The sequence below is a fragment of the Pleuronectes platessa genome, chromosome 24 (assembly GCF_947347685.1).
Source record: "Pleuronectes platessa chromosome 24, fPlePla1.1, whole genome shotgun sequence".
NCBI classification, from domain to species: domain Eukaryota; kingdom Metazoa; phylum Chordata; class Actinopteri; order Pleuronectiformes; family Pleuronectidae; genus Pleuronectes; species Pleuronectes platessa.
Window position 1 is genome coordinate 5,403,114 of NC_070649.1, and position 23,933 is coordinate 5,427,046.

The 23,933-nt window shown below is 44.2% G+C and overlaps 1 protein-coding gene and 2 long non-coding RNA genes across 5 annotated transcripts; 2 read left to right on the plus strand and 1 right to left on the minus strand.

Annotated features, from left to right (window-relative positions):
- Window positions 1-1,171: 1,171 nt before the first annotated feature.
- On the minus strand, window positions 1,172-19,746 carry LOC128430897 (sodium- and chloride-dependent GABA transporter 2). The gene is made up of 15 exons (XM_053417023.1): window positions 19,492-19,746; window positions 9,449-9,697; window positions 9,033-9,167; window positions 7,549-7,689; window positions 7,352-7,439; window positions 7,123-7,255; window positions 6,426-6,560; window positions 6,034-6,137; window positions 5,424-5,548; window positions 5,009-5,121; window positions 4,742-4,879; window positions 4,541-4,643; window positions 3,314-3,414; window positions 2,921-3,091; window positions 1,172-2,718 (listed from the first exon to the last, which is right to left on the minus strand). Exons 2-15 carry the CDS (start codon window positions 9,660-9,662, stop codon window positions 2,575-2,577), a joined length of 1,845 nt encoding a protein of 614 aa, XP_053272998.1. The 5' UTR covers window positions 9,663-9,697; window positions 19,492-19,746; the 3' UTR covers window positions 1,172-2,574.
- On the plus strand, window positions 8,522-10,015 carry LOC128430899 (uncharacterized). The gene is made up of 2 exons (XR_008334084.1): window positions 8,522-9,147; window positions 9,466-10,015. It is a non-coding gene; the product is annotated as an uncharacterized LOC128430899 (long non-coding RNA).
- A 67-nt stretch (window positions 19,747-19,813) lies between the features above and the next one.
- LOC128430898 (uncharacterized) lies at window positions 19,814-23,699 on the plus strand. Of its 3 annotated transcripts, XR_008334082.1 has the most exons (4): window positions 19,814-20,037; window positions 20,564-20,610; window positions 22,876-22,970; window positions 23,164-23,699. It is a non-coding gene; the product is annotated as an uncharacterized LOC128430898 (long non-coding RNA). The 3 variants fall into 3 exon arrangements; XR_008334083.1 differs by lacking the exon at window positions 20,564-20,610 and having other exon boundaries at window positions 22,876-23,041; XR_008334081.1 differs by lacking the exon at window positions 20,564-20,610.
- Window positions 23,700-23,933: the final 234 nt, after the last annotated feature.

The window sequence follows — 23,933 nt, forward strand, 5'->3', positions numbered from 1 at the left end:
AAGAGACGGCCATAAAGACAAGCGCAAACTGGAGCTGTGTGTGTGTGTGTGAGAGAGAGAGAGAGAGGATGTTTGATCAGGACAGTGGGACGTCAAGCTTTGGCAGGGGTGTCTGTTGAAAATAGCCAAACAAATAAAATGAGTGTGTGTTTAATGTTTATCCTGCAAAAAGTGCGAGTGTGTTAGTGTACAGACGGAATTGTGGTGAAAAGTGCAGCTGCAAAGTAGTGGCACTGAGCCTGAGCAAAAATTAGGCAACTTTCCACAGCATCACATACACACATACAGACACACACACACACACACACATGCTTTGGCTCACATCCCTACACACTCCTCCCTCTCTTCCAGTCTCACACACGCATCCCATTGGATCATTTTTAATCCCCGTCATCTGAAAGCTCGATGTATGCCAAAGCAACCATATGGACATAAACCGCCCCCGTTTATCCACACACACACAATTACATAGTAACCCGGATCACACTTGCAAAGCAGGCCTCATGCAGTATTGTGTATCAACAACAAGTTGTGTGTGTTTGTGTGTGCGAGCCCCGCGTGCCGAGCCACGTGTGTGCGGGACCAGCCCCCTTCCTACGGCGCCTGGGAGGGGAGTGAATCCAATACGGTTAATTGACAAGCCCGAGCCGTTTACATAACCACCAGGCTGCATCCAAGTGCTGGTGTCAGAATTCCCCCCGGCGGCGCTGATGCTGCTGCTCTCCCTCCCTCTTTAGTCACCATGACTCCCTCTCCTCCTCTGCGCACACACACACACACACTCACTCCATCATCCTCTCGTCTTTCCCTCCCCACATTTTTTGCTTCCATCCCTTCATGGATGTTAAACCAGTAATTCCCATCAGGATAAAAAACGCTTCAGATGAAGGCAATCACTTATTCTGGTGACGCTCGAATGGCTGATGGTGTGTGTTTGTGTGAGTGTGTGTTTGTGTCTTTCCCTACATCTCTATCTTCCTTCTTCTTTTCCTCTCTTCCTAGAAACCAGGTGTGTGCTTTAGCATCCGTTTCCATGGCACGGAGGGAGAGAGCATCATCTCACAAGGGACAGCTCTCCTTGACCACAGGTCTGTTACAGGGAAGGAAAACACACACCTGTGCATGAGCACAAACACACCCTCGCACACAAAAACACACACTGAGCATGAAATGAGTCAACACAACCTCTTTTATCCACAATGTAAATATATATATTCATTGAGAAAAAATAAAATAATGATACATGTACAAAAGAAGCTCGTTCCTACAATAAAGAGGCACGTGTATGTAAGCAACTATAAAAATGGAAGTATATAAAAAAAAAAGACACCAGATGGGATTCATCACTTTGCTTTTCTGTAAATTAATCTCAGAGGAAAACTTGAAAAAACATTTGATCCACGGCTGAAAAAAACAGCAGTTTGCACAAGGAACTTATTTATCTTTAACATTAACATTGCAGCGCAGCATAGAGGACATTCTTGGTCACGCTCCAGTAAGAATCATCACCGGAGTGCTAGGAGTTCATTTGCAGCTTTAATAAGACTTTTTCTTGTTAACAAAAAAATCTATTCTAAGAGTAAGTTTGTAGGATAGAATAATAAAAATCTGTTTTTGTCCAGATCAGCAGCAGTTTGTAGTATTGTATTCATATATTTACTGTTAATGTCGGCCGCTTGTTTATTTCTGGCGCAGTGCAAAGACGGACAGACGCTTTTACTTTTGCACAAACTGCCCAAACGACAAGAGAATGAAAACAGATACAGTAAGTGTTATGGATGAAACAGTGTCCATGATGAGAACTATGTCCGTTCAGCTCTCGACGATCTCAGCGAGAAGTGTTCGAGAAAAACTGAAGATAGATCCTTTGATATATTGGCAGTAAAAATGTACATTTGTTAAAATTGAGATCTTGTGTAAGGCGTAGCATGAACCATTCCAAATCCACGATATGACACCATCCAGAAAAAAAATCCAGATAAAACCCAGTGTATGAAACCAGTCTGACTCACAGAGTCACTTCAGATGAGACCTGCACCCAAACCCAACGAGAAGGAAACATTAGGTGGAGAATCAGAGCTCAAGCTGAGGTCACAGGCTAACACAACAGGCTCAGTGCTGATAACCATAGACTGTATCTAAAGATGGACGATAAATCTGCTCCCACAAAAGTGCAGCCTAAAGCATGAATCCGGCCTCTGCCATGTCAGTGGAAAGAACCCAGTAAAGTAGGTTTCTGTCCTTTTAGGTAGTTCTTATCACACAAAGTGTTGATCAGCCTCTCAAGGTCCAATAAGATGTGTATTCTCCAGCTTTCAGAAACCTTTGCACCGAAGTGGGAAAGAGGTCTGGAATATGCTGGGAATATAAAAAAATATGAACATCGCCTTTCAAGATTATACGATATGTTTGAAAACTACATCTAAAGTTAGCAAGTAGACCTTGAGCGTAGATGTTTCGTAGCTGTTAAATCTCGAAATCAAGCAGCATCAAGTCTAACCTCGACCCCCCCGAACTTCACCCCACCTGATTGGCTAAGCAGCATCCCACGCTACATCGTCGTTGACTCGACCGTCAGGACAAACGATCGACGTCTGCAATCGGCTGCTTGGGCTTCTCGCTGAGCGGCAGTCTGGGTCTGTAGGGCAGTGGGGAGGTGTTGGTGGGGAGGTGGCGGGAGGATGAGAGTTCGGCCGGGCTGCACAGATGCTGGAAGCGCTGTGGGTTCAAAAGGTCACGGTTAGTTCATTGTCGTATCCTCATGCAGCTTTGTTACCCTAAATAAGTCAGTTTCCTCCCACAGAAGACACAGCATCAGAAGTCTAATCGACACTGGGGGTATTGTAGAGTCCCGTTAACCTTTTCAAGTAGTAACACATTAAAAATATGTCTCTTCAGCAGCATATGACACTGAACGGACCTGTTTGAGGGACCCTGGGGTGGTCACCAGGGCGTAAATGGCCCAGAAGGGAAGCAGGGAGACAGATGAGAGGGTGAGGATCCAGCCCAGCGTGGTGGCCCAGAGCGGAGCGACCAGGCCATTCCCGAGGCTCAGCGGAGCCCAACACACCAGGGAGAACACAAAGGTGGCCTGTGGGAGGGGGACCGTGTTAAGACATTTTACATGGTATGACTTTGCATGTCAAAAGTATATTATTTGGACTTATCCCCGTCAGTTTGCCACTCGATTTTTACTGTCCATTGACTGACAGGGGGAGGACTTCGCACCAAATCCCAAACATGCATTTATGTGTTGACTATTTCACAGCGTGTAGATGCTAAAGAGGCAGGCCAGCGGGGAGGGGTCACTCACAGTGCACACAGCCGGGGTCAGGTATTTCCAGCACAGCTTGAAGACGGGCAGGGGGCTGTAGCCGGTCATATCCCTGATGTTGCCACTGAAGCGCTCGGCTCCTGCGACCAAAGGAAGAACAAAGGTCTGTGAGTGGCTGTGGTTCGGGTTTGACATCATGGTGTGGTTTAAGAACAAGAAGAATGGTTATAACAACACAAACAAGACCAAACATTTTCAAAAAGGACATAAGGGGATATTAATTGTGAAAAGTTACATTGTTTTCTGTCTCGTGTGCTTAATGACTCCTTTGTAACAATAATCGTCTCGCCAGAAAATGTCCAGAGTGACTGACTCGGACATTTGCGTTCTCACATACTAGGCCCTCCGGAAAGTGCCCGGGCTGCAGAGCATGCATGAAAGCAGCAGTATGTGTTCCCTTTCTAAAAAGCCTGAAGCCTCATTGTGAACTCAAGCATCTCCCCTTGGTTGAGGTCCTTCCTCCTCCAGGAGCGCGTAACAAGCAACAGAGTTAGTGTATGTTAGGGTCCTTAAAAAGAGGTAAAATCCCACAGTCGTAAAAAAGGGTGAAAGGTGGATTTGGAGTCCTGACCGCTGAGTCCCCTCTACTCTGCTTCCTTCATGCACACACACTCTGTTAACACACTCATTCCTTATCAACTACTTTTTTTTTTACAATTCTTAATTCTTTTACAAATACAAGTTAATCATCTGAACACAGCGGCACGTATTTTTAATGTCCTGATGTGCACACATGGCTCAGTCCACCCATCTCACACTTCAACAAATAATGTTTTTGTGAATGCTTTAGAGTCTCGGGTCTGGCTTGGATAGGGGCTCCCTGGGGCCCGGCAGCCTGAGACTGTGAGGCGACGGGGCCCGGGGGCTGATTTAGGGCCTGGAGGAGACAGACGGGGGCCTGGCCAGGAGCCAGTCTCCTTACAACAGTGGGTAGCTGCAGCCATGTTAATATACTGTCTACTGACTCTGAGTGAAACGCAGACAGAGGGGAGGAAAGGGACTGGAGGAGTCGGAGTGTGTTTATCAGATTATAGGAACGACTTTCATTAATCTTAAAGAAAGGAGTTTAATACTTTGTTTTAAAAAGAAAACACATTAGCATGGATTTAGCCGTAGTGGACATGCCAGAAAGAGGAGAGGAGGAAACTGGAAAAGATAGAACAGGAGAAGGGAACGATAAGCAGGGGAGAGGATTGGGCTTCGTACCGTAGACCCAGCCGATGGCCACAGACTGGCAGATGGAGAGCAGCAGCAGACTGGCTCCGCTGCAGGAGAAGTGGTCGTAGACCTGGAACACGTACAGACCTCCCTGCATCCAGACAAACTCCGTCAGTTCACGGCATCAAAACCAAACCTGAGCACACCTCGTACGCAAGCACACATCCATCGATCCTGAGTGTGACCCACCGGCGTGACCATGACCAGCCCCACCAGGAAGCAGACGAAGCAGATCAACAGCAGCAGCAGCTCTCGGCGGTGACCTCGTCTGATCAGATGCGGGTACAGGTCACTCACCGACGTCATCAGGGCCTCCAGGCTCACAAACTGGGTGACAGAAGGGAGACGGGGTCAGTGAGCGCCTTGTCTGGTCTACATTACACGAAGCATAGTGCGTCGGTTCCATCAAAAGTAATTCATCAACGTCAGAGGGTGTCTGTGTGTGTGTGTGTCTACCTGTGTGTCCAGCCCCAGCATGATAATCATGAGGAAGAAGCAGACAGCCCAGAGTTGAGGTAGCGGCATCATGGCGACAGCTCTGGGGTAGACGATGAAGGCGAGGCCAGGCCCTGAGAGCAAACACAGTAAATACATGTTCTTACAACTCAACAGCGCTGTTTTATTTAATTTATTCAACTGTATGAAACACACATGGCCAAGTTTGACAGAAAGAGTAAAGAACAAACCCACAGACGGAAAGGTTGAGTTCGGACAAAAATGTGGAAAGTATATCTGCTCAGAAAGTCTTGAAAAGTTGACATTTATTTGCCCGTCCTAACTGTTGAATGACTGTTGGCTGTGTTTTGTAGCAAAATGGCTAAGTAGAGGAAAGATCTATTCACCTCACTTTCACCTCTTAACATTATTTCACCTGACTGGGCCACGGTGGCGATCTCCACGCCCTGCTCCTCGGCCATGAAGCCCAGCACCGAGAAGATGGCGAAACCCGCCAGGAAGCTGGTGGCGCTGTTCAGGAGGCACAGCATGAAGGAGTCTCTGGGAGGACACACGGACATGGGACGAATTAGGAGGCATACTTAAAGCAAAGAACACAAACAACTTAATATTCTTTAGAGGAAAAGTGGCTTCAGTGAAGCAGCGCAGACAGTGAGGTCTTGAATTTGGATTCTGGCCCTGTTTTATGGAACTGTGGCCGGTTACTGTAAATACAAGCCAAGAGTTAAGTGCATGGCTCTCTCTTAGTGTGTGTGTGTGTGTGTGTGTGTGTGTGTGTGTGTGTGTGTGTGTGTGGGAGTCCTGGAGTGTGGGAAACATGGCAGCGAGGGCTTTTCTTTAAGGTGTGGCTCTATCAGTGTGTTTTCTCTGTCCATTCCAGCCATTCCTTCTGGAAGCCATCTGACCAGTGGGAGCTCACATCTTACATTTCAAGTGAACGCGGTTAATCTGAAGCGGTGCGGCTGGGACTCGCTATTGTGTAGTTGCTGGGTAATTGTGCGTGTGTGCGTGACAAAGCGTCTCACTTGTAGCAGTCGTTGTTGTATTTGTTGTAGCTTCCCAGGGCTGTGAGACTTCCCAAGCAGATTCCATAGGAGAAAAAGACCTGTGTACCAGCATCCATCCATACCTAGAGAGAGAGCGAGAGAAAGAGAGAGAGAATGGGAAATTAGATTATAAGGACACAATCTTGAATGACTGGAAGACAATGAATAGATGATTGTATCTGTTAAGCACTTTGCAATCTTGTTTAGGAAAGCGCCAGATAAGTTATTGATATTACCAGCATAAAACTGTAGTTACACGTTATCTACAGTAAGAGCACATCGTGTATCGAATGAGTAACACATAGTTGTTTATTGCTAAGCACTCTACAGAAGTGTGTGTGTGTGTGTGTGTGTGTGTGTGTGCTTTGTACCTGTGGGTCTGCCAGGCGGGTGACGTTGGGCTTGAGGTAGTAAATGATGCCCTGTGTCGCTCCGGGCAGGGTGGCACCGCGCACCAGCAGCACAAACAGCATGACATATGGGAAGGTGGCAGTCAGGTACACTACCTAGAATGTACACAGAGGGAGAGAGAGAACGTGCGGGGGGGGGGGGGGGGGGGGGGGGGGGGGGGATGTGGTCAGGATGGCACGGAGACGGAGAAAACAGGAAGGACAAGTCTGACATGAGACACTTTAAAGAGGGAACCCTGGAAAGTTGGAGTCTGTTGACAGATGCTGGTGGTGACACAAGAAAATTATTGCAGACGCTTATTTTTATATGCTGGAAAATGACAGAAGATTTATGTTACTGTTTTTAGCCGCCCGTTAGTATTCGTCTGTTTGTGTGAGTCACCTCTACCGGATGTAGCCGGGCTGAAAGAATGTCGAATGACATATTACCAGGTTCTGTTTGTAATCTGCTTATAGATAAAAGAGACATCTATCACTGCATCACTTTGACGAAGAAGAAAACTCCCGAAAACAAAAATTCTTAGGCAGGCTCTGGAGTTACAGCTTCTTCTTGATGCTTGTGAAGCAAAATAAGTTCCCAGACATGGGCAGGGCGGTGAAGGCATCACGCTGTGTGGTGATGTGAGAGTGTGTGTGTGTGTTTTTTTTTCCCGCTCACCTTTCCAGTGGACTTGACTCCCTTCCAGACACAGAAGTAACAGACGAGCCAGACGACGGCCAGACACAGAGCCAACTTCCAGCTGACCGGACCCAGCTCGTCCAAATTGCTGGACAGGCGGAGCACCTCCCGCCTAGAAACACACACACACACACACACTGTTATTAATTCCTTACACCTGTTGATATTCTGGATGATTAATATCCTGAAATAAACCCGAGGCACTCACTCCCAAAACTCTGTGACTGGGGAGGAGGCGTTCTCGGGCAGGCTGCTTGCATTGGTCTGGTTGAGGTGGTTGAACAAGACGCACGACTCTGCCGACACACACACACACACACACACAGTAGAGCCTGGTTACCCCTTAATGTTTTACACAGCAGCCCCTTCAAACAGCACTGACACACTTTGAATGTGCTCACTGACCGGTGTTCCACGTGTTGTTACAGTGCGCCCACGGCAGCTCGGCCTGGAAGCTGTGCACCAGGTAGAAGACAGCCCACGCCAGGATGACCACATAGTACACGCAGCCGTGCAGGATGATCACCTGGCTGGCGTAACCAAGCCCTGCGGAGACAGACAGAGACAGAGTGTGATGACTTCACACAATCCGATGGGTTGCAGAAACAGAATCTTCAAAAGAATCGCGCGCAAATATTCTGGCGTTTCACATGAAAGCAGCCGTTTACTGAGACGCTCCGCTAGCAGCCCACGTCTTGTCTTTCTTCATTAGGGATGAATGATGCTCTTATGAGGCCCGGAGTGGGTTCGAGAGCGTGGGCTGTTTGCAGTGGCCTCTAATGAACTGCAGGCCTTCATCTGATGATAATTAAATGTGCAAACCAGTGATGGATTCCTGCAGAAGCATTTCTTGGTTGTTGGTTGTGTATCGCTGCTTTCAGACAGGCAGATTGCAAATGTCCCAAGTCAGCTTCTCCGGAAAGTGGAGGCATACAAACTCGGAAAAGTGCATCCAATTATATCGAGGGACATCAACAAAAATATCAAAAAAACATCTCACAATTTATGATAATCATTGTAATAATTAGAAGAAGTGTAAAGAGAAGGAATCTGTGCAGGTCAACTTATAAACCACAAGCCTTCCTTTGATACTTCAGTGTTTTCTCTCCCAAATGCATCATCTTCCAAACCAGCTTTCATTCCTGAACGGAGTGGACTCTTCCGGGATCGTGTGTACAGCTTTATTTCCCTTGAGAAGCATCACAGTAAGGTCAGGCTCTGGATCACTGGTTTAAAACCCGGGATTTTATTTGTTTTGTTCGAGTAGGAGGATCCTATGAAAACAAGACATTTAGAAACAAGCGTTTGTTTTACTGGCAAGCACACAGTGGGCTGCCTCCTGTTCTCCTGACTTAAATGTACAGGGGCCGAGGCGCAATGCGAAGCGCACACGCACGCACGCAGCTCGCGGGGAAGTGCCAACCCTCTGATTGCGGACACGCTGTTTATATGGGTTTCGAATTGGTGCGGACACTGGAATGCTTTGAATGCTTCAAGCCAGCACAGAAAATAAAAGACAGGAGAAATTCGGAGGAAAGGCCAGACAGAGGGAAAAGAAAGACGAGGAGACTTTGGCAAGGTTGAAGGTCGGATGTTATCGCTGTCATCCCCAAATCCCCGTTGTGCGGAATTTGTTGTACCCTCGTTACTCACCAGAAGGACACAACAAACCACACAGTGCACGCAGGGAGTGACCTCAGCCGACTATAAACTCCCAGTGCATACTCTATTGCCAGAGTTTATAACTGAGGAACTGAAAGAGCGCAACAGCAAAAGCAAGAGCGAGAAAAAAAAGAGGATAGAAGAAGAAGAGTTGATCGCATCATGACCCTCGACACACGTGCCGCTTTGCACACACCCCAGATATTAAGATGACTTAATAAGCCTACCTCCAAATAGAGGGCAGACGCTCCTCCAGGCGCTGACACCTCCCAGGCTGGTGAACTGTCCCAGCGAGGTCTCCAGGAGGAAGAGGGGGATGCCGCACAGCACCAGGAACAACAGGTAAGGGATGAAGAACACACCTGGAAGTAAACACGAGGACGCTTGTGAGGGTCTTCATTGTATTCTGAACTCTAAAACCAGGTAATAACCCCAAATCAACCTGCTGTTATAAACCCTAACTGTAAATTCAATTTCCAGTCACTAATCTGACTCGATAAAAGAGTAAATCCCTCGTTTTAGACTGTGAGAAAAAGGAGAGAGGAAAAAAGATAAGATATGACAGCAGCAAGGGGGAAATATTATAACAGAATTTACTAAATGACTTGTCCTCCCCCACCCTCTGTTATCCCACGTGCTTTACCTCCACCGTTCTTGTAGCAGAGGTACGGGAACCGCCAGACGTTGCCGAGGCCGATGATCTGCCCCGCCACGGCCAGGAGGAACTCGGCCTTACTCGCCCACTGGCCTCGGGCGTGCAGGACGACTTTGGGGGCTTCTTTCCCGTTGGGGAGGCTCAGCTCGAGGGGCTTCGTCAGCAGCGGCTCCCCCTGCTGCAGAGGAGTTTGGTCGGCCATGACTTGTTCAGACGGCAACGCACGCACACAGACCCCTGAAGAAACAACAACAAAAAAAAAAACACATTAAGGAGGGGTGATACAGAATGTAATAAGCTGCGGATGCTGAACCATTTACAAAACAAGGACTGGAGCGCAAAGCAGGGTTCACTCACATCTCAGCAGCTGGGTTTAAATGACAGTTGGTCCGACCTCCTCACTTATCTGCGATGTGTGACCCAAGGACAAACCTACGTGGGTGTGTGTTCTTTATCTGCGCTCTGCAGCACAGTCAAGGCCTAAATTTGGAGGGGTTTTTTCAGATGGTGCATCTGGGTGAGGATTTACTCTTTAATAAAAGTGTTTGAGGATGACATCTGTTAAATTAATTTGTTTGGCTTTTGTTCCCCCCCGTCATATTTGAGCAGAGTTTGAATAAATAACTCTGAACTTTTCTTTTTCTTTAATCTCCCATCAATAATCCAGCAGCAATAAGTGAGTGAGGAAAAAGAAAATGGCCATAAAACCAAAATTTTGGGCCTTTGGTGAAATCTAATACTGCTTCATACACACACTTCCTGTCTTTACTATTATGAATTAAACCAGGGGTCCGCGGCCCCCCTGGCGGTCCGTGACGGCATTGCATGGGGTCCGCGAAACACAATTCCAGATTACTCTGGAATATTGTGAAAAATATATAAAATAAGAAAAATATGTCCAAAATTATATTAACGTGATGAGGGGAACCTTGAAACCGGCTTGGGGCTAGAAACTGCCAGTAGTTTTCCCCTGTGCATGCGTGTTAAAGGTAGATGTAGAAGAGCTGTTGAGCTAGGTAGAAATACTCTCAGGAGGTCTTGGAGATGTAGTTTGTATGATGGGAATTTTTATTTCCCCAAAAATAAGGCCCAAATGGACAGAATTAATAATGAAAATATTACATAAAACAAAAGAGCGAAAAACAAATACTTTGTAATAAGAAGAATAAATTGGCAAAACAATTACCTGCCATAACAGTCAACTTTACCACGTTCACTGGTTGAGAAACAATTTCTTAGGAGAGCTCTAAGACACACACACACACACACACACAGAAGTACTACTCACCCACCACCCCAACACTAGCAGTAGGTGGGATTTGCTGCTGGTGATCATGAGGTTAAACTTAAATAGGCCTCAATTGTTTGTGTGATATTGTATGATTATCATTTGTGACATATTCTGCATTACTTTGTCATCTTCCCTCTTCAGTTGTAGCCCCAGTTTATGTTGATTGTTATTGATCACCGTTACGTTAACGTTCTCTCAACATGTCAGCTTCATGTCTGTACATTTAAGTCATGAACGTTATATATTGATGTACATATGGTTCTGAGATGCAGTACAACAAACTGCATTTTAATTTTGTTTTCAAATCTTAAGCACCGAAAATCAACCGTTTTTGTTGTTTTTTTTACACAGATTTTTCTAGATTTGGATCCATCATGGAAAACCAAATGTTAAAACTTCCTTCTAGCCACATGCACGCACACACACACGTGCGCACGTGGGCACATCAGTGGGCCGCGGATTACTTTCTAGTCAGAATGGTGGTCCCTGGGACAAAACCAGTTGAAAACCTGTGAATTAAACGATTGGTCATGTTCCACCATAGGCCACATTTGTTTTTCTTGTAGTGAATTAATTCAAAGGAGAACATGGAATTAGAAAATGGGAAATGGCAGTTTATTATAATGTTTTCATACATTTAACAGACTCATTACACATCTCTTATTAACATATAATCCCTTTTGATTATTCTATTTCTATTCTACATGTTTTTATTATAGGAGCAGAGGTTCTGACAAGTGGATGTATCAAGTAGCTCACATGTAAATAAACCAAGACAAGAGCGTGCCAAGATCATTTCTTGTTTTTAACCGTTTACAGACAACTAATCGATAGATAAATCTGTAATCGACTATTAAATCAATCGCCAACTAGTCTATTTACAGATTAAATTATCCAATTCCATTTTCTAAAATGAGAATATGTTCTGGTTATAATGACAGAAGTGAGTTGAATGTCAAAACAAGACATTTGAGGGGAACCATTTTCTGGCAACTAATCAATCAATGGAGAAAAAAATCAACAGATGAATCGATAAAGAAGCTAAAAGTTGATCCGTTGTGAATTATGTAACTTCAATTGTTCGCATAGTGAGCAGAGGTGTGTGTGTGTGTGTGTGTGTGTGTCACTTCCTCCTCTGTTGTACAATGTAACCATGCGGCTGTGACGTCACATAACTCTCATCAGCAGTCGTTCATTATAACGGAAAACAGCGGTGAGATGTTCACGAATACACAAGGGGCCGATTAAACAACACGTGTGTGATGTGTGTGCGTGTATACATGTGTGTTGTGATGGGTGTAAAACGTGCGACACACATGTGTTGTACAACATGGAGGCGTGGCGAAGCGTCACGATGCTCCAACAGACACACTCACGCTAAACTCTCACGCGTTTAAAGGACACGCGGTGGATGATCAAACTGCGGTTAATTCATCCTACCTCCGCGTTGCCTTCCGGTCCCTGCGCGCCGGTCGTGTCCGGTGGTGGAGCGGTCTGTTCCGGGGCAGGGAGCCGACGGTGCTCCGCCTCAGTCCGTGCAAACGTAGGGGCCGTGTGGGGACTGGACCAGTGGGATGTACCGGCGCTGGTGCATTGATACGAGGCGCGCAACGAACAGGTTATCAAACAAACCACATAAGGGTGCTTTTCAGGGTCAAAACCCGGCGTTTTGCTTTGCTTTATTTGCCTTATTGTGAAATTCCGACTTTTATTGTGAAATTATTATACGGTCACTATGGTGATTCACCCCTTTTAAAGCGTCTGCATTTGGATCATTTATGACGAATACAACAAGATTAAGATCATCTGTGTACAAGTGAGCAAGCAAATGTAAAGGTCCACCTGTCTCCTTTCAGAGAGAGAGAGAGAGAGAGAGAGAGAGAGAGAGAGAGAGAGAGAGAGAGAGACTAAAGATAGTCAATTTAAAATAAAGATAATGGAATGAAATAGCAGAGAGAGAGAAACAGACTGTGCGTTAAGTTGTCTGTAGATACATATATATATATATATATATATATAATAATTTAGCGGAGAATATAAGGAGACATTTTCAAGAATACATAATATAATAGATTACTGGATAATAATACATAGCAGTAGTAACACCACAACTATTACCAGTACTACTACTACTAATACAAATTAACATTAAGAAGAAAAGGGTTGAGACTTACTCTTGTGTTGTGTTGTCAATACTAACTATCAACATCATTAATAATATCTTTCCAAATATATTGTCTTGACAAACTATTTGTGGTGTCATGCTTATATCACTGCTGACTGGAGGGCCAATTGTTTCGCAGCGAGTGAGTCACATGCGCTGAGTATGAAAGCGTATCCAATCAGGACTAACGAAACAAAGAACAGAGAAGTGGGGAGTTTCGCCACAATCCAAATCACCCTGTTTGTCTACTTAATATCTGTTGAGACCTGCAGATATTTGCAAACCTTTCTAGAAGTTTGGATCATTATGAACTCACCAAAGTCTCATCAGCAAACAATAAATGCTAATATGCTCAGATTCTTGATAAACAACTTACTCAAATTCTTCCAAGGAGCATACCCTTCTCATTCCTGTAATGACTAACAGAAACCAGCTTTCAGGGTTGTAGGCTGAGCATTTGACCAGCTTTGTGATCCCTTAGGTCGCTGGGGTATCTGGTAAAATTGGATGTTCAACAAACAGCACGTCCCAGTGCGATTACAGCCTAGCAACCTTTCGAGGCAGAAACTGCTCCATTGAAAAGACCAAACACCCAGAGATAAGCAGAGAAGTCAAGTATATCCATTTGGTTAACTAGACCCCCCCTTCACAAACGCATGGCACAGCGCAGGAGAGCCGGGTCCTCAGGTCAGGACTCAGCAGTCCACCAACATCTAAAGGACAAGGAAAATTCTTTGAAGACAACAATGTCCACATTTTGGCCAGGGAAGACAGACAGTTTAAAAGAGGGGGGAAGGAAGCCATCTATGTCAAACTAGAAAAACTATTTTGAAACAATACCGATTAGCCACATACAATACAATATTGACTTCCATCCCCCGGAAGTTTCACGACAATTCACACCCTAGGACAAATGACTCACAGGGGGTGGGGTGGGTCAGCAAGACTCTCAGGTGACCTCAATGACCTCCATACGACCCTACAAGTTAAATACTTAGGACTCCCAGTAGACAGTTGGAACTGAGGAAGCTTCTTGGATGAGAGGTGAAACTTCTTCAAGGAACTCAACCAAGTCCAGTGGACCAGTTTATAGCACTTGGATGGTTCACTTCGATGTTTCTGCAGCTTTTTCCAAGTTCATTTCAATTCAAGACGTTTTAAGATCTGTAAAAAGGTAATTCATGACCTGTGTCGAGTAGGATAGATATGAATACTTACACTTCCCTATGAGATTAGGTGAAGAGGCCTCGTAAAGAAAATCCTTGAAATGTCACATTATCTCAAAATCTCCAGGCAGAGAGAGTTGGTATCGATAGACTTGACAAAGCTGGGTGTACTGCAGTACAGGTCAGCCTGACTAGGGTGTTTGTCAGCTATCAGTTCTGCGTAGGTCTTGATAGTAGTTTTAAATCCTCCGGCAAGGAGGTTTAACTTTGTCTTTCATTATTGCATGTACTAACAAGGAAACTTGGCTAAATGAAGATGCGAATCCCAGCACGTTAAACAATCTCATGTGGAACTAATTCAGAGTGACAGGTACAGAGACAGTATATTGTGTGTGTGAGAGTACACAATACACTTTGTGTGGGAGATATATCTTGTGGGTGGGAGAGTACTGCTTTTCATGTAAATATGTGCACAGCTGAAACTATGAGATCCGTTTGAATGGTATCAAGTTGATAGATGAAAGGGCAAGCGAACACACAGGAAATAGTGTTGCACACAGCTAAACTGGGCAGCAACAGAGCAAAACACCAAGTTAGAGGCTATTACGAGTATTGAAAGTTAATTGATTAATCAGAAACACACGGAGACGTTACAAAATATGCACGTCGTCAAAACATAAAAAAATATAAGACCCTGTGGAGATTTACACAGCTATTACACTGGAAATCCACTACTTTATGTCATATTGAACTATTCTTCTACAGCAGGAAATTGTACCTTGTACAATACATAACATCCATCAAGCTATAAAATGCTTCTCTGAGTCGTAAGTAAAAACGCAATTTGTATGAGCAGCTTCCCCCTCCCTCATTAGAAGAGGAAATACCTGAAGAAAATCAAAAAGTCAAAGGTCAAGAGTCAGGAAGTGGTTAAAAAAAAATAATCCTGCAATCATATACAATGCACTTATTCCTCACACACACACACACACACACACACACACACACACACACACACACACACACACACACACACACACACACACACACACACACACACACACACACACACACACACACACACACACACACACACACACACACACACACACACACACACACACACACACACAGCCTGCATATCTTCCCCCAAGCTGCAGACTCTGCTTTGCCTCCCAGGGGCCAAATAAAACCCCAACATTAGGGGTCCTTCAATACAGTCCCCATTGTTCTGTCCTGACAAACCTGCGGCCCCCTGTAAATGTGGTGCCACGAGGTGTAACTCAGACCAGGCGCAGTTGTACACAATTTTCTGCAGCGTGCTTTATGGCTGCGTTTATTGGTGTCTGGCATTCAGGGCAGTTGGTCACTGACATACAGTGGTAGGCACTGTGGAACAATGCCACCGTTGAGAATACCCTGTTGTATCAGAGCAAAGAAGTGAACTTTCAACAGGAAGCGAGCCTAAAGAAAATATTTAAATTGAGGGCAAAACACAGGCAAGTGAGCAACTACAGCATGAAGAGAAAAAGAGGCTTCTCATATCACACATTATACTCAAAAAAGAAACACGGCCAACCAAACACAAAAGTATCAAGAAAATTGAGTCTGATGTTGGTTAAAAGTGAAATTCAAGAGGCAGCTGCACTCACCAGTTTGAAATCTTTGGTGTTGTAGCCTGCAGACGAGTCATGCTGTTTGCAGCCGAGTACAGTTTAACTGTGACTTCTTAAATAAAGAATGGGTATTGAGGCTATTCGATTTCAGCTACCTCTCTCTGAAAGCGTGCGTGGGTGTTGGCCGACGGTTTTGGTTAAAAGGATCATCCGACAGGTGCAAGGTGTCAGGTTCATTGTGCTGTCCAGTTGTGGTGTCTAATGACAGGAAGGAACAGAAATGATACCTGAAACCCTCCTGCTCATTCATGGTAGACGAACGTGGGCGCCAGCTATACGGCTAAGATGACGCTGCGGTACGAGCACACAACGTATGTCGGGTGACGCACAATCTACCAGCTGTAATCTTAGAAATCCTGTATATACGGCTGTTTTCTGGAAAACTGGCTAGAGCATGCAGGAGGCCGGACATGATGTAAAAACACGTGGTTTTGTTTACAGCACATCATAACTGGTGTAGGTCCCATCCCCTGAAGGATTTGAATCTCGTCTTCTTTCCAGGTTTCGCACCCATCACGTCTTAGAAACTTGGACATTTTCCAAAACATTTAACTCGGAGGATGACAAAAAGTACAGAAAATTTTTCGGCACGTATGATAGTATATCAAAAAGGTCCTCTCGCCTTGTTTAAACCCTTTTAAAATATGAGGTCCCGATGTGGTCACCATCAGGCCTCTATACCGCCTCGCCTCCTACCTACACTCGACTCTCCATGCCCTAAATAGGTAAACATTCCTGTGGCTTAGCCCCCTTCCTCTGCAACCTGGGTGAAAAACATACCTTGTAAAAGAGGAGTCATTTAAACGTAACCCTTGGCCTTATGTCCACACTGTACAGGGCTCCCCTGAGACTTGTGGTGAGTGAGAAATTTGGTGTTGATAATCTTTCCTGGAGATTTTATGAGAATGTTTTGTGGGGTAATTCCCTCCACGAGTCTCTTAACCACAGCAGGTTGTCCCGTGAGGTGTTAGCGCTGCTCTCAGAGATTTGTGGGGCTTTAGTGGAAATTTAAGGTCATTTGTCCAAATCTCAGACGATGACGGTCAGTGATATTTTTCTTGCCCTGATGTTTTCCAATTGGCATTTCCTGGTCCTCAGTGAGGGGTCACAGCCTCAAATTACCCAACACCCTCCTTTGGCGTGATGAAACACGTGAGATTTAAGCTATGGGCAGGTTTGCACCATAAGTAGTTTGACAAATATAGGCCAAGGTGTTTATATAGACATTTCTCTGCCATGTTTTAATGCCAATGAAATGAAAGTGTGACCTAAACTGTCTTTACTAGGTTTACATGAGTTAACGATCTGAGCTGTGAAAATGGCCATTTAAAATTATTTCATGTCTATCAGAGGTATTTGCAAACTATGCTGCCGAGAGGGAACAATAAAGGATTTCATCCGTCCTGCAGTCAAGCTTATTGGACAGTTTTTATTCACTATATTACTGAAATTCATGTAAACGATGGACAGATCATGATAGAACACAACACTCGGCCTATAGGAGCAAAGCCTGTACACTGAATGGGATACAATACGCTAACAACTGTCAGGAAAATAGTTCAAATCAGCCGAGTCATTCACATTTAACAGCAGACTAATGACCAATTTGTATTTCATTTGATTGGATACACATTTTTTTTTATTTACCTGTGGACAAAGCCAAGCCAGCCCAACCAGTCTTTATACTAAACTAGCAGTATGCTGCTGCTGTGCAGACATTTGAGTTGTACCACTCTTCTCATCCAAGGCTCAGCAAGAGAGAGCATATTTCCCAAATGCATTACTATTGGTTTAATGTACTTAGCCAACTCATTCTCCAAACCACCACTGGAACAAAGGAGGGCAGGAAAAAAGGGAGCAAAAGCAGGATAGAGAATCAAACCAGGCTTAAACCGACAAAAACAAAAAATCCCCACCAGGAATGTGATTTATAAAAACAGTCTGACAGTGAAGCTTCTGTCTGTTTACTGACTGCAGCCTTTTTCATCCACTTTATGGATGCACATTTTGGTGGTTGCATTAGAATCCTAACCAAGAAACCAACTAACATCACTGTATATTTAATTACTGTTTCAGGAACCCACAAATAGTTTGAAGAAGTTGAATTGTTCTGCTTCTGTTAAAAAACTAGTTGCATATAATTAGAAAATAACTTCTTTCTAGGAAACAATGCACAGAACTATATACCCTAGTTTTACAGATCATTTTGACATGTTGTACTAAATAGATAAAGTCATGTAGAAACAATGACGCACTGAGCTTTTGGGAGGTTGAGACTCACACAGCCTGTCCTCATGCTGAACTTACCTCAGTTACAGTGGATGTGGATCCTCGCTAAGCCTTCAGTGTAGCACCATAATGAGCTGGAGTAATTAAGACCCTGTTTGTCCGGATCATTTTACAGAAAAGTGAGTGCGACCCTGTGGTTCGCCCGTCCCTCTGCCTTTGCCTGCGATGAACAAAGCTCCCGAGCAAATCTCTGCAAGCCAAACAAACCTGGATTCCTGTTGCTCACTGAGCCTGAAGCTAGGGGGCAAATATCACATCATGGGACCCTTCTGGGTTTCTCACTTTATATAGAGAAGCAACCCTGAAGCAATGTCAACAATGGTCTTTATGTTAAAACCATGCAAATTTCGCATTGGGGTTTGTCAGCGTGACTAGCAGGAGGTTACATTTAACAATGTGTACAAGATATTCTAAAACATACAAGTACACAGTTTGAAACAACCTTCCCTTTTCTGTATATAGACTTATGATGAGAGAGATAGTCAAGCGTTTACTCAGTGGTGCAGTGACTGAAATATCAAATCTGGTTGATGCTCCCAGACTTTCACTCTGTGCTGGAGTTGCCCCATGGAGGAATGCAGCGCTGGATTATCTCAAACATCCAATAATAAGCCCTTCATCCGCCACCACTGACAGCAAATACAATGACTCCTGTTTTCAGCCCTGCGGAGGATTAAACACATGAACTGGATGGAAACAGGTTTTTTTAAACCCACAAAAATGATAATTTGATGAACTATCAGGGATTAGCACGCCACATATCTCCATCGTGGGATGCCTGCGATGTAATTATATCATTACAGGCCATCGCTCCCATTTTAACTTGATTTGACATTTCATTACTGTGATCTTTGCTGACTTTGCAGCTCTCTCTCTCGCATTCCACAGCAGGGCTGTTGCAAAACACTTGGGGGCCGAGGGACGTAATTGAGGTTAAGCATGGTGGTCAAGGGGCTCTGAGGGGCCACACTGCTCCACTGGGGATGTGTGGGGGGGGCCCCTTGACTCACTGACCGGCCAGGTTACAGGAATGCATGGCAGGTGGAAAAAAAGAGTTATTGAGTTGTTCTGGTGTGGTCAGGCGGACTCCGGACTCTTGGCCTTACTTACACATGGGCTAAAGCCAGATTGTTGACAGTGAAAGCTGTCAGTGACTTGGTCAGCTGTTACCCTGCACAGATTCTCTATTCTGCATAAACACAGAGGTAAATATGACCATAAGGCAAAAAGTCCATCAGATTATTGCTGAGATATACCTGAGTGCAGGCCAGGGTACTGAATCACAAGCATGATGATGAGAGCTGGTTATGATAGATATCATCGTTGACACGTCCCCATTGAAGTGACCACAGCTCCATTAGAGGAGGAGGGGAAAGTACATTTAATTCTCTGATACAGCCCACCCAGCCTCCTGCAGCTACCCAAGCCAAATTGTACAAACATACCGTGGCGTCAGGTTTGTCCTCGTCCCGTCAACACACAGTGGAACTCCAGGGATCCTGGCCACTGCTCAATGCCGGGCCCATGTTACTGGTTCCAGTTATTGTGTTTAATTTTCCTGCCAACAGCCCATCAAAGGGGTCTGATTGCTCAACGCAGGCCAAAGCCTCGCCACGCGGTGACGACAGAGAAACTGCATCTACCCAAATCCAAGTAGCTGCCTCAGCACTGCGGTCGGATCACAAGAAAGGGTTGGAAATATCCGCGGTGGACTTTGGCAGGCGTACAAAGACCGTGCAGCTAAGTAGGGACCACAAATAAAACACACGTGGTGCAAAACAAATGACAGCACACTGTAGTAGCACAGAGAGGTGAAGCAGGTTTCTTGGTGAATATACTACTGCTTTTGGATATGTACGGAGAACTGGGCATTTTCTTGAAATTTCCCAGCAAAACAAGTACGTCATGTCCTTTTCATTATTTTCTCCCTCAAAAACAAAGGATATGTCATGAGCCGGTAGTTTGAACTCTGAGTTGATGAGCGGAAACAGGTAAGTAAAAAGTAGTGTACTTTAAAATCCAGTAGAGGAAGGGAGATTAATGTTTACGTATATTTATTCGGCTGGAACCTGAGGGAGGACAAAGTGTTCCTGGCAAAGGAGGATGAGACACAAGTTTAAAAATCTAATATTGTTAACTTAATGCTAGCTTAATGATTATAGAATCGCAGTTGCAAAAGCATTCAGGTTAAAACTGAGTGCAAACTTCAAGCATTAAATGACGATATTTTATGAAGTGAATTCAAATATTAGAACACTTGCTAGAGGCTAGTTTTTGGAAAACTCCATGCAAACCAACTACTTATCATACTTATGCATAAATCCTTGAAATTGAACTGTTAAACTTTACACTATGGGAAAGAACACTGAGTGAAACTGTGTTGCAAAACTGTTTCATTATTGACATGGTTTAAAAAACATGTCTGACCACTAAACTCATACATGACTAATGACTTACACCACTTCTGCAAGTTTGATCAAGGTGTGCTTTCTCTCCCCTGACGTTTTTTTTTTGCAGTGTCATGCAGTTATGACGTCATTTGATCACAGCAATAACTGACTGAGGTGGGCACGCAGCAGGCTGGATGTGCAGGAGAACAAACCTGTGGCGAGGTTTTAAGTTTTAAGTGTAGGGACAGGAGTGAAATGACACGTGAGAGCTGAGGAATGCAATTACAGTTGTCATCCTCGGCTGTAAACCTCTTCCCTTGTGATCCTCTGCTGAGATGCAAGTACACTTGAAAACTACGGGCAACAAAACAAGTTGCCTTAAGACAATGGAGTTTGGATTGTGGACATCAAATATTGGATTTAGATTGTTATATATCCCTATAACCATCAACTTTTATTTATATTGTTAAATTACTGTATATTATATTACACTGATAGTACAAGGAAAAACTGAATCCAATTGCTAACACACAAATACATTAGTTTTTTTCAAATTACAGTCATTAATCGTGTTAATATAACTTGTTTACAACTTATTTTATTTCGTGTTACCAATTTCTTTTTAGTGTCAACAAAGTTAATTCCATTATAATTGAAACACAAAGCCTTAGTAATATTAAATATGGTTCACCTACCAGCCAGCGGTTCAGTCAACACTTTGCTCTCTGTCGGCCTTCCAGGTGCTGAATCAGTTCAATGTGTCAGTGTAGTAAGAGGAGGGAGGAGCAGGCAAGCTCCTAAACAAGGAGGGGCGGGAGTCTGTACCAATCTGCTCCTTCTTCAACATTAGGGAATGAGTCACGCGTGAATACTACGGTATGGAGGCAGGTCGTTCCAATAAATAAAAGTTATTGCATTTTAATTTTGTTGAAATTCATCTCAAGACCTGATCATAAGGTTTAAAGCTAAATTGCGCCCAAAGCTTCTTAAATGAAACTTTTGAAATCCCTGGGAGAGATGAGGGGAAGTTAATAAAGTGAGGTAAGCTTGGACATATCCCCTGTGATAATGGGGGTATATGAACAGAACCAGGGGCCAGTGTTGGATAGGAGACCTCCGAGGTTAGAAGCCCTGACTTGAGCAGTTTTAAGTCTTAAGGGGGCCTCTGCAAGGTATTCAAAATAATAGCTGCTCAGTATTGTAACAGTCACAAAAGTGCTCATTGGGCTTTTGAACCTCCACGGATCCACATCACCGAAAGCTCTCGAATCTCAACGTTGTTCCATGTGGAAATCTTCATCTGCTACTTTTCACCCTAAGATATGTATAAAGATTTGACCTCTTTTGTGTTTCAGAAATGTCAGTAGCACGCCCACGCCTCTCACACTGGCTCGCTTGCTTATTCACTCGTGGCTCTATTTTGAACCTTGCTTTGAAGATATATACATGTCCATACAGCTCAGATGAGAGTTGTGGGAGTTTAACTCCGACCTCTCTTCATGTTTTCTTTCATTCCTGCAATGTAAGAGGATTTGTCATATTAAGCGTTTTTGCAGGTTCTCTCCTCGAGCTGCTGTCATGAACAATAAATGATGTATTGGATAAAATAGAACAGAAATAACATAAAGCAAGAACTCTGGAAAATATCTGGAAAAACTGACACAGATTTTTGGCTTCATGAATTCCAAAGTTTAGGTAAAGTTGCCGGAACAAGCAAGTCAGGTAGTTGTTGGTAACCGTATTATCTTTCCTTCTGCTGTCTTTTTCTTGAGAGATGTGGAATGTGGAGGGGTAGAAAACAGAAATCTATTTGATGCAGCAGCATTGTGGTCACAGTGGCAGAGGGGAGGGGAAAATAAAAAGCGGTTGGTCGATAAAATGGCAAAGTAGAGGCAAGAAAAGAGGGAAACATGAAAATTAGAGGGTGGTTTGAATAGTTTCCTTCCTCCAGTGGATTCAAAAGGCCTGACTGTCAGAGACTGATTAAATCCATGTCCGTCCCACCATAGCCAGCATCTGCCAAGCTACAATTTGAGGCCGATGTATTATTATTCCTCGTTAGCGTTATAAACAATAGCAAACTCGTGAGCCGCTGAATAATCAGTAACACATAGTGTGTCATCCCGTTTCGACTGTAGTGTAATAAATAACTTCCAAAATCGGCCCAATTGTGAAACCGATAAATCATCTGACATATGGGGCCAATTATCAACAAACTCTTTCCCTCAGCCTGTGTGCATCAATTTGAAAAGGTCAATCAGAGAAGACACATCATTCCATTAAATTTGACTCAAACGAATGAAACGGACAAAAAACAGATCCTTCAGCCTCTCTCCCAATTTCGTTGCCGGCTGTTTTTGTGTTTATCTCTATTATTAAAGTGAGAATAAGAGACGTGATTGGTGTAAACACACTCGCACCCTTTCCCCCCTCTGACAGCAGGAAATGCATTCCAGGCATCTTAGTTTGAAGTGTTTACCATGGCCTGATACAGCGTCACATATGTCCTTCTCCGATGCCAACATCAGCCAAAGGTAGGGCCAAAAACAAGAACACAAGGGAGTGGCATGTATATTTCATTTATCTGCACTGCAAAAATGAAAAGGTCAGGAAACGTCAAGACAATTTACTGCTCTACATTTTTAATCCTCAAGGCCAACTCGAGTTCTCTCTCTCTAACTATCTTTATTCTTCACAATTTATTCACTGTCATATAAACTCTTACAGGTTCTTTCACTACGAACACCCCTTATTCAATGGAGTAGGTGGAGGAGAGGAATCTGACGGCACAGAGGCTGCGTCTCCTAACGACACACATGGATTCCTGAGCCGTAAACACACACAAAAAAAGGGCTGTGATCAACAAGTGTGGTCCGGCTGCCAGAACACGACTGCAGTGTGCTAAAAACTATTCTGGAAAAACCTGCGGCTTTAAAGGAGAGCGGAGTAGAAAAGGGTGGTGTCACGCAATGAGGGATGTGTTTATGGGTTTTGGGACTGTATGTATGTTTTAGTGATTATTGCAATGCAAGAGTTGTGTCAAGGAACGTAATCAAAGCAGCAGACAGCCAGAGGAGACATTTCTGAGGACTGAGGGGTGGCTCCGCTCCTCCGCTCCAAATCGAGGCTCATAACCTCACCGCTCTCCTCCATAAAGGCCCCTGTGTGGTTTCCGTCCTTTTGTCCTAATCCAAGCCAGAGATGTGATTCATGAAAAGCCCGAGTGTTTCATTTCAAAGGAGCTACGTAATAAAAATGGTAACCTCCTGCACGCTCTCCGCATTATGAATCTCTTTGTTGCCCCTGCAGATGCTGATTGGGGAGGAGATATGGAGTGTGAGGGAGTCAGGCTGGAAACACTTCATCATCATCATCATTGTCTGCATCATATGTTTATACAATGGAAACACCTGAGGAAATAGTTAAGGATGAAAAACTTTTCATCCGTAGATATCAGGGAGGATAGAGACGCTTCAACAATAAACTCACTCAACCAT

Excerpts from the sequence above, each read along its gene's own strand:
- LOC128430897 (XM_053417023.1), bottom strand. The coding sequence starts at position 9,662 with ATGGCCGACCAAACTCCTCTGCAGCAGGGGGAGCCGCTGCTGACGAAG. Across the intron at positions 5,122-5,423 it reads CGCCACCGTGGCCCAGTCAG|GGCCTGGCCTCGCCTTCATC; the intron begins GTGAAATAATGT and ends GTTTGCTCTCAG. Across the intron at positions 4,880-5,008 it reads TGCTGGGGCTGGACACACAG|TTTGTGAGCCTGGAGGCCCT; the intron begins GTAGACACACAC and ends TCTGTCACCCAG.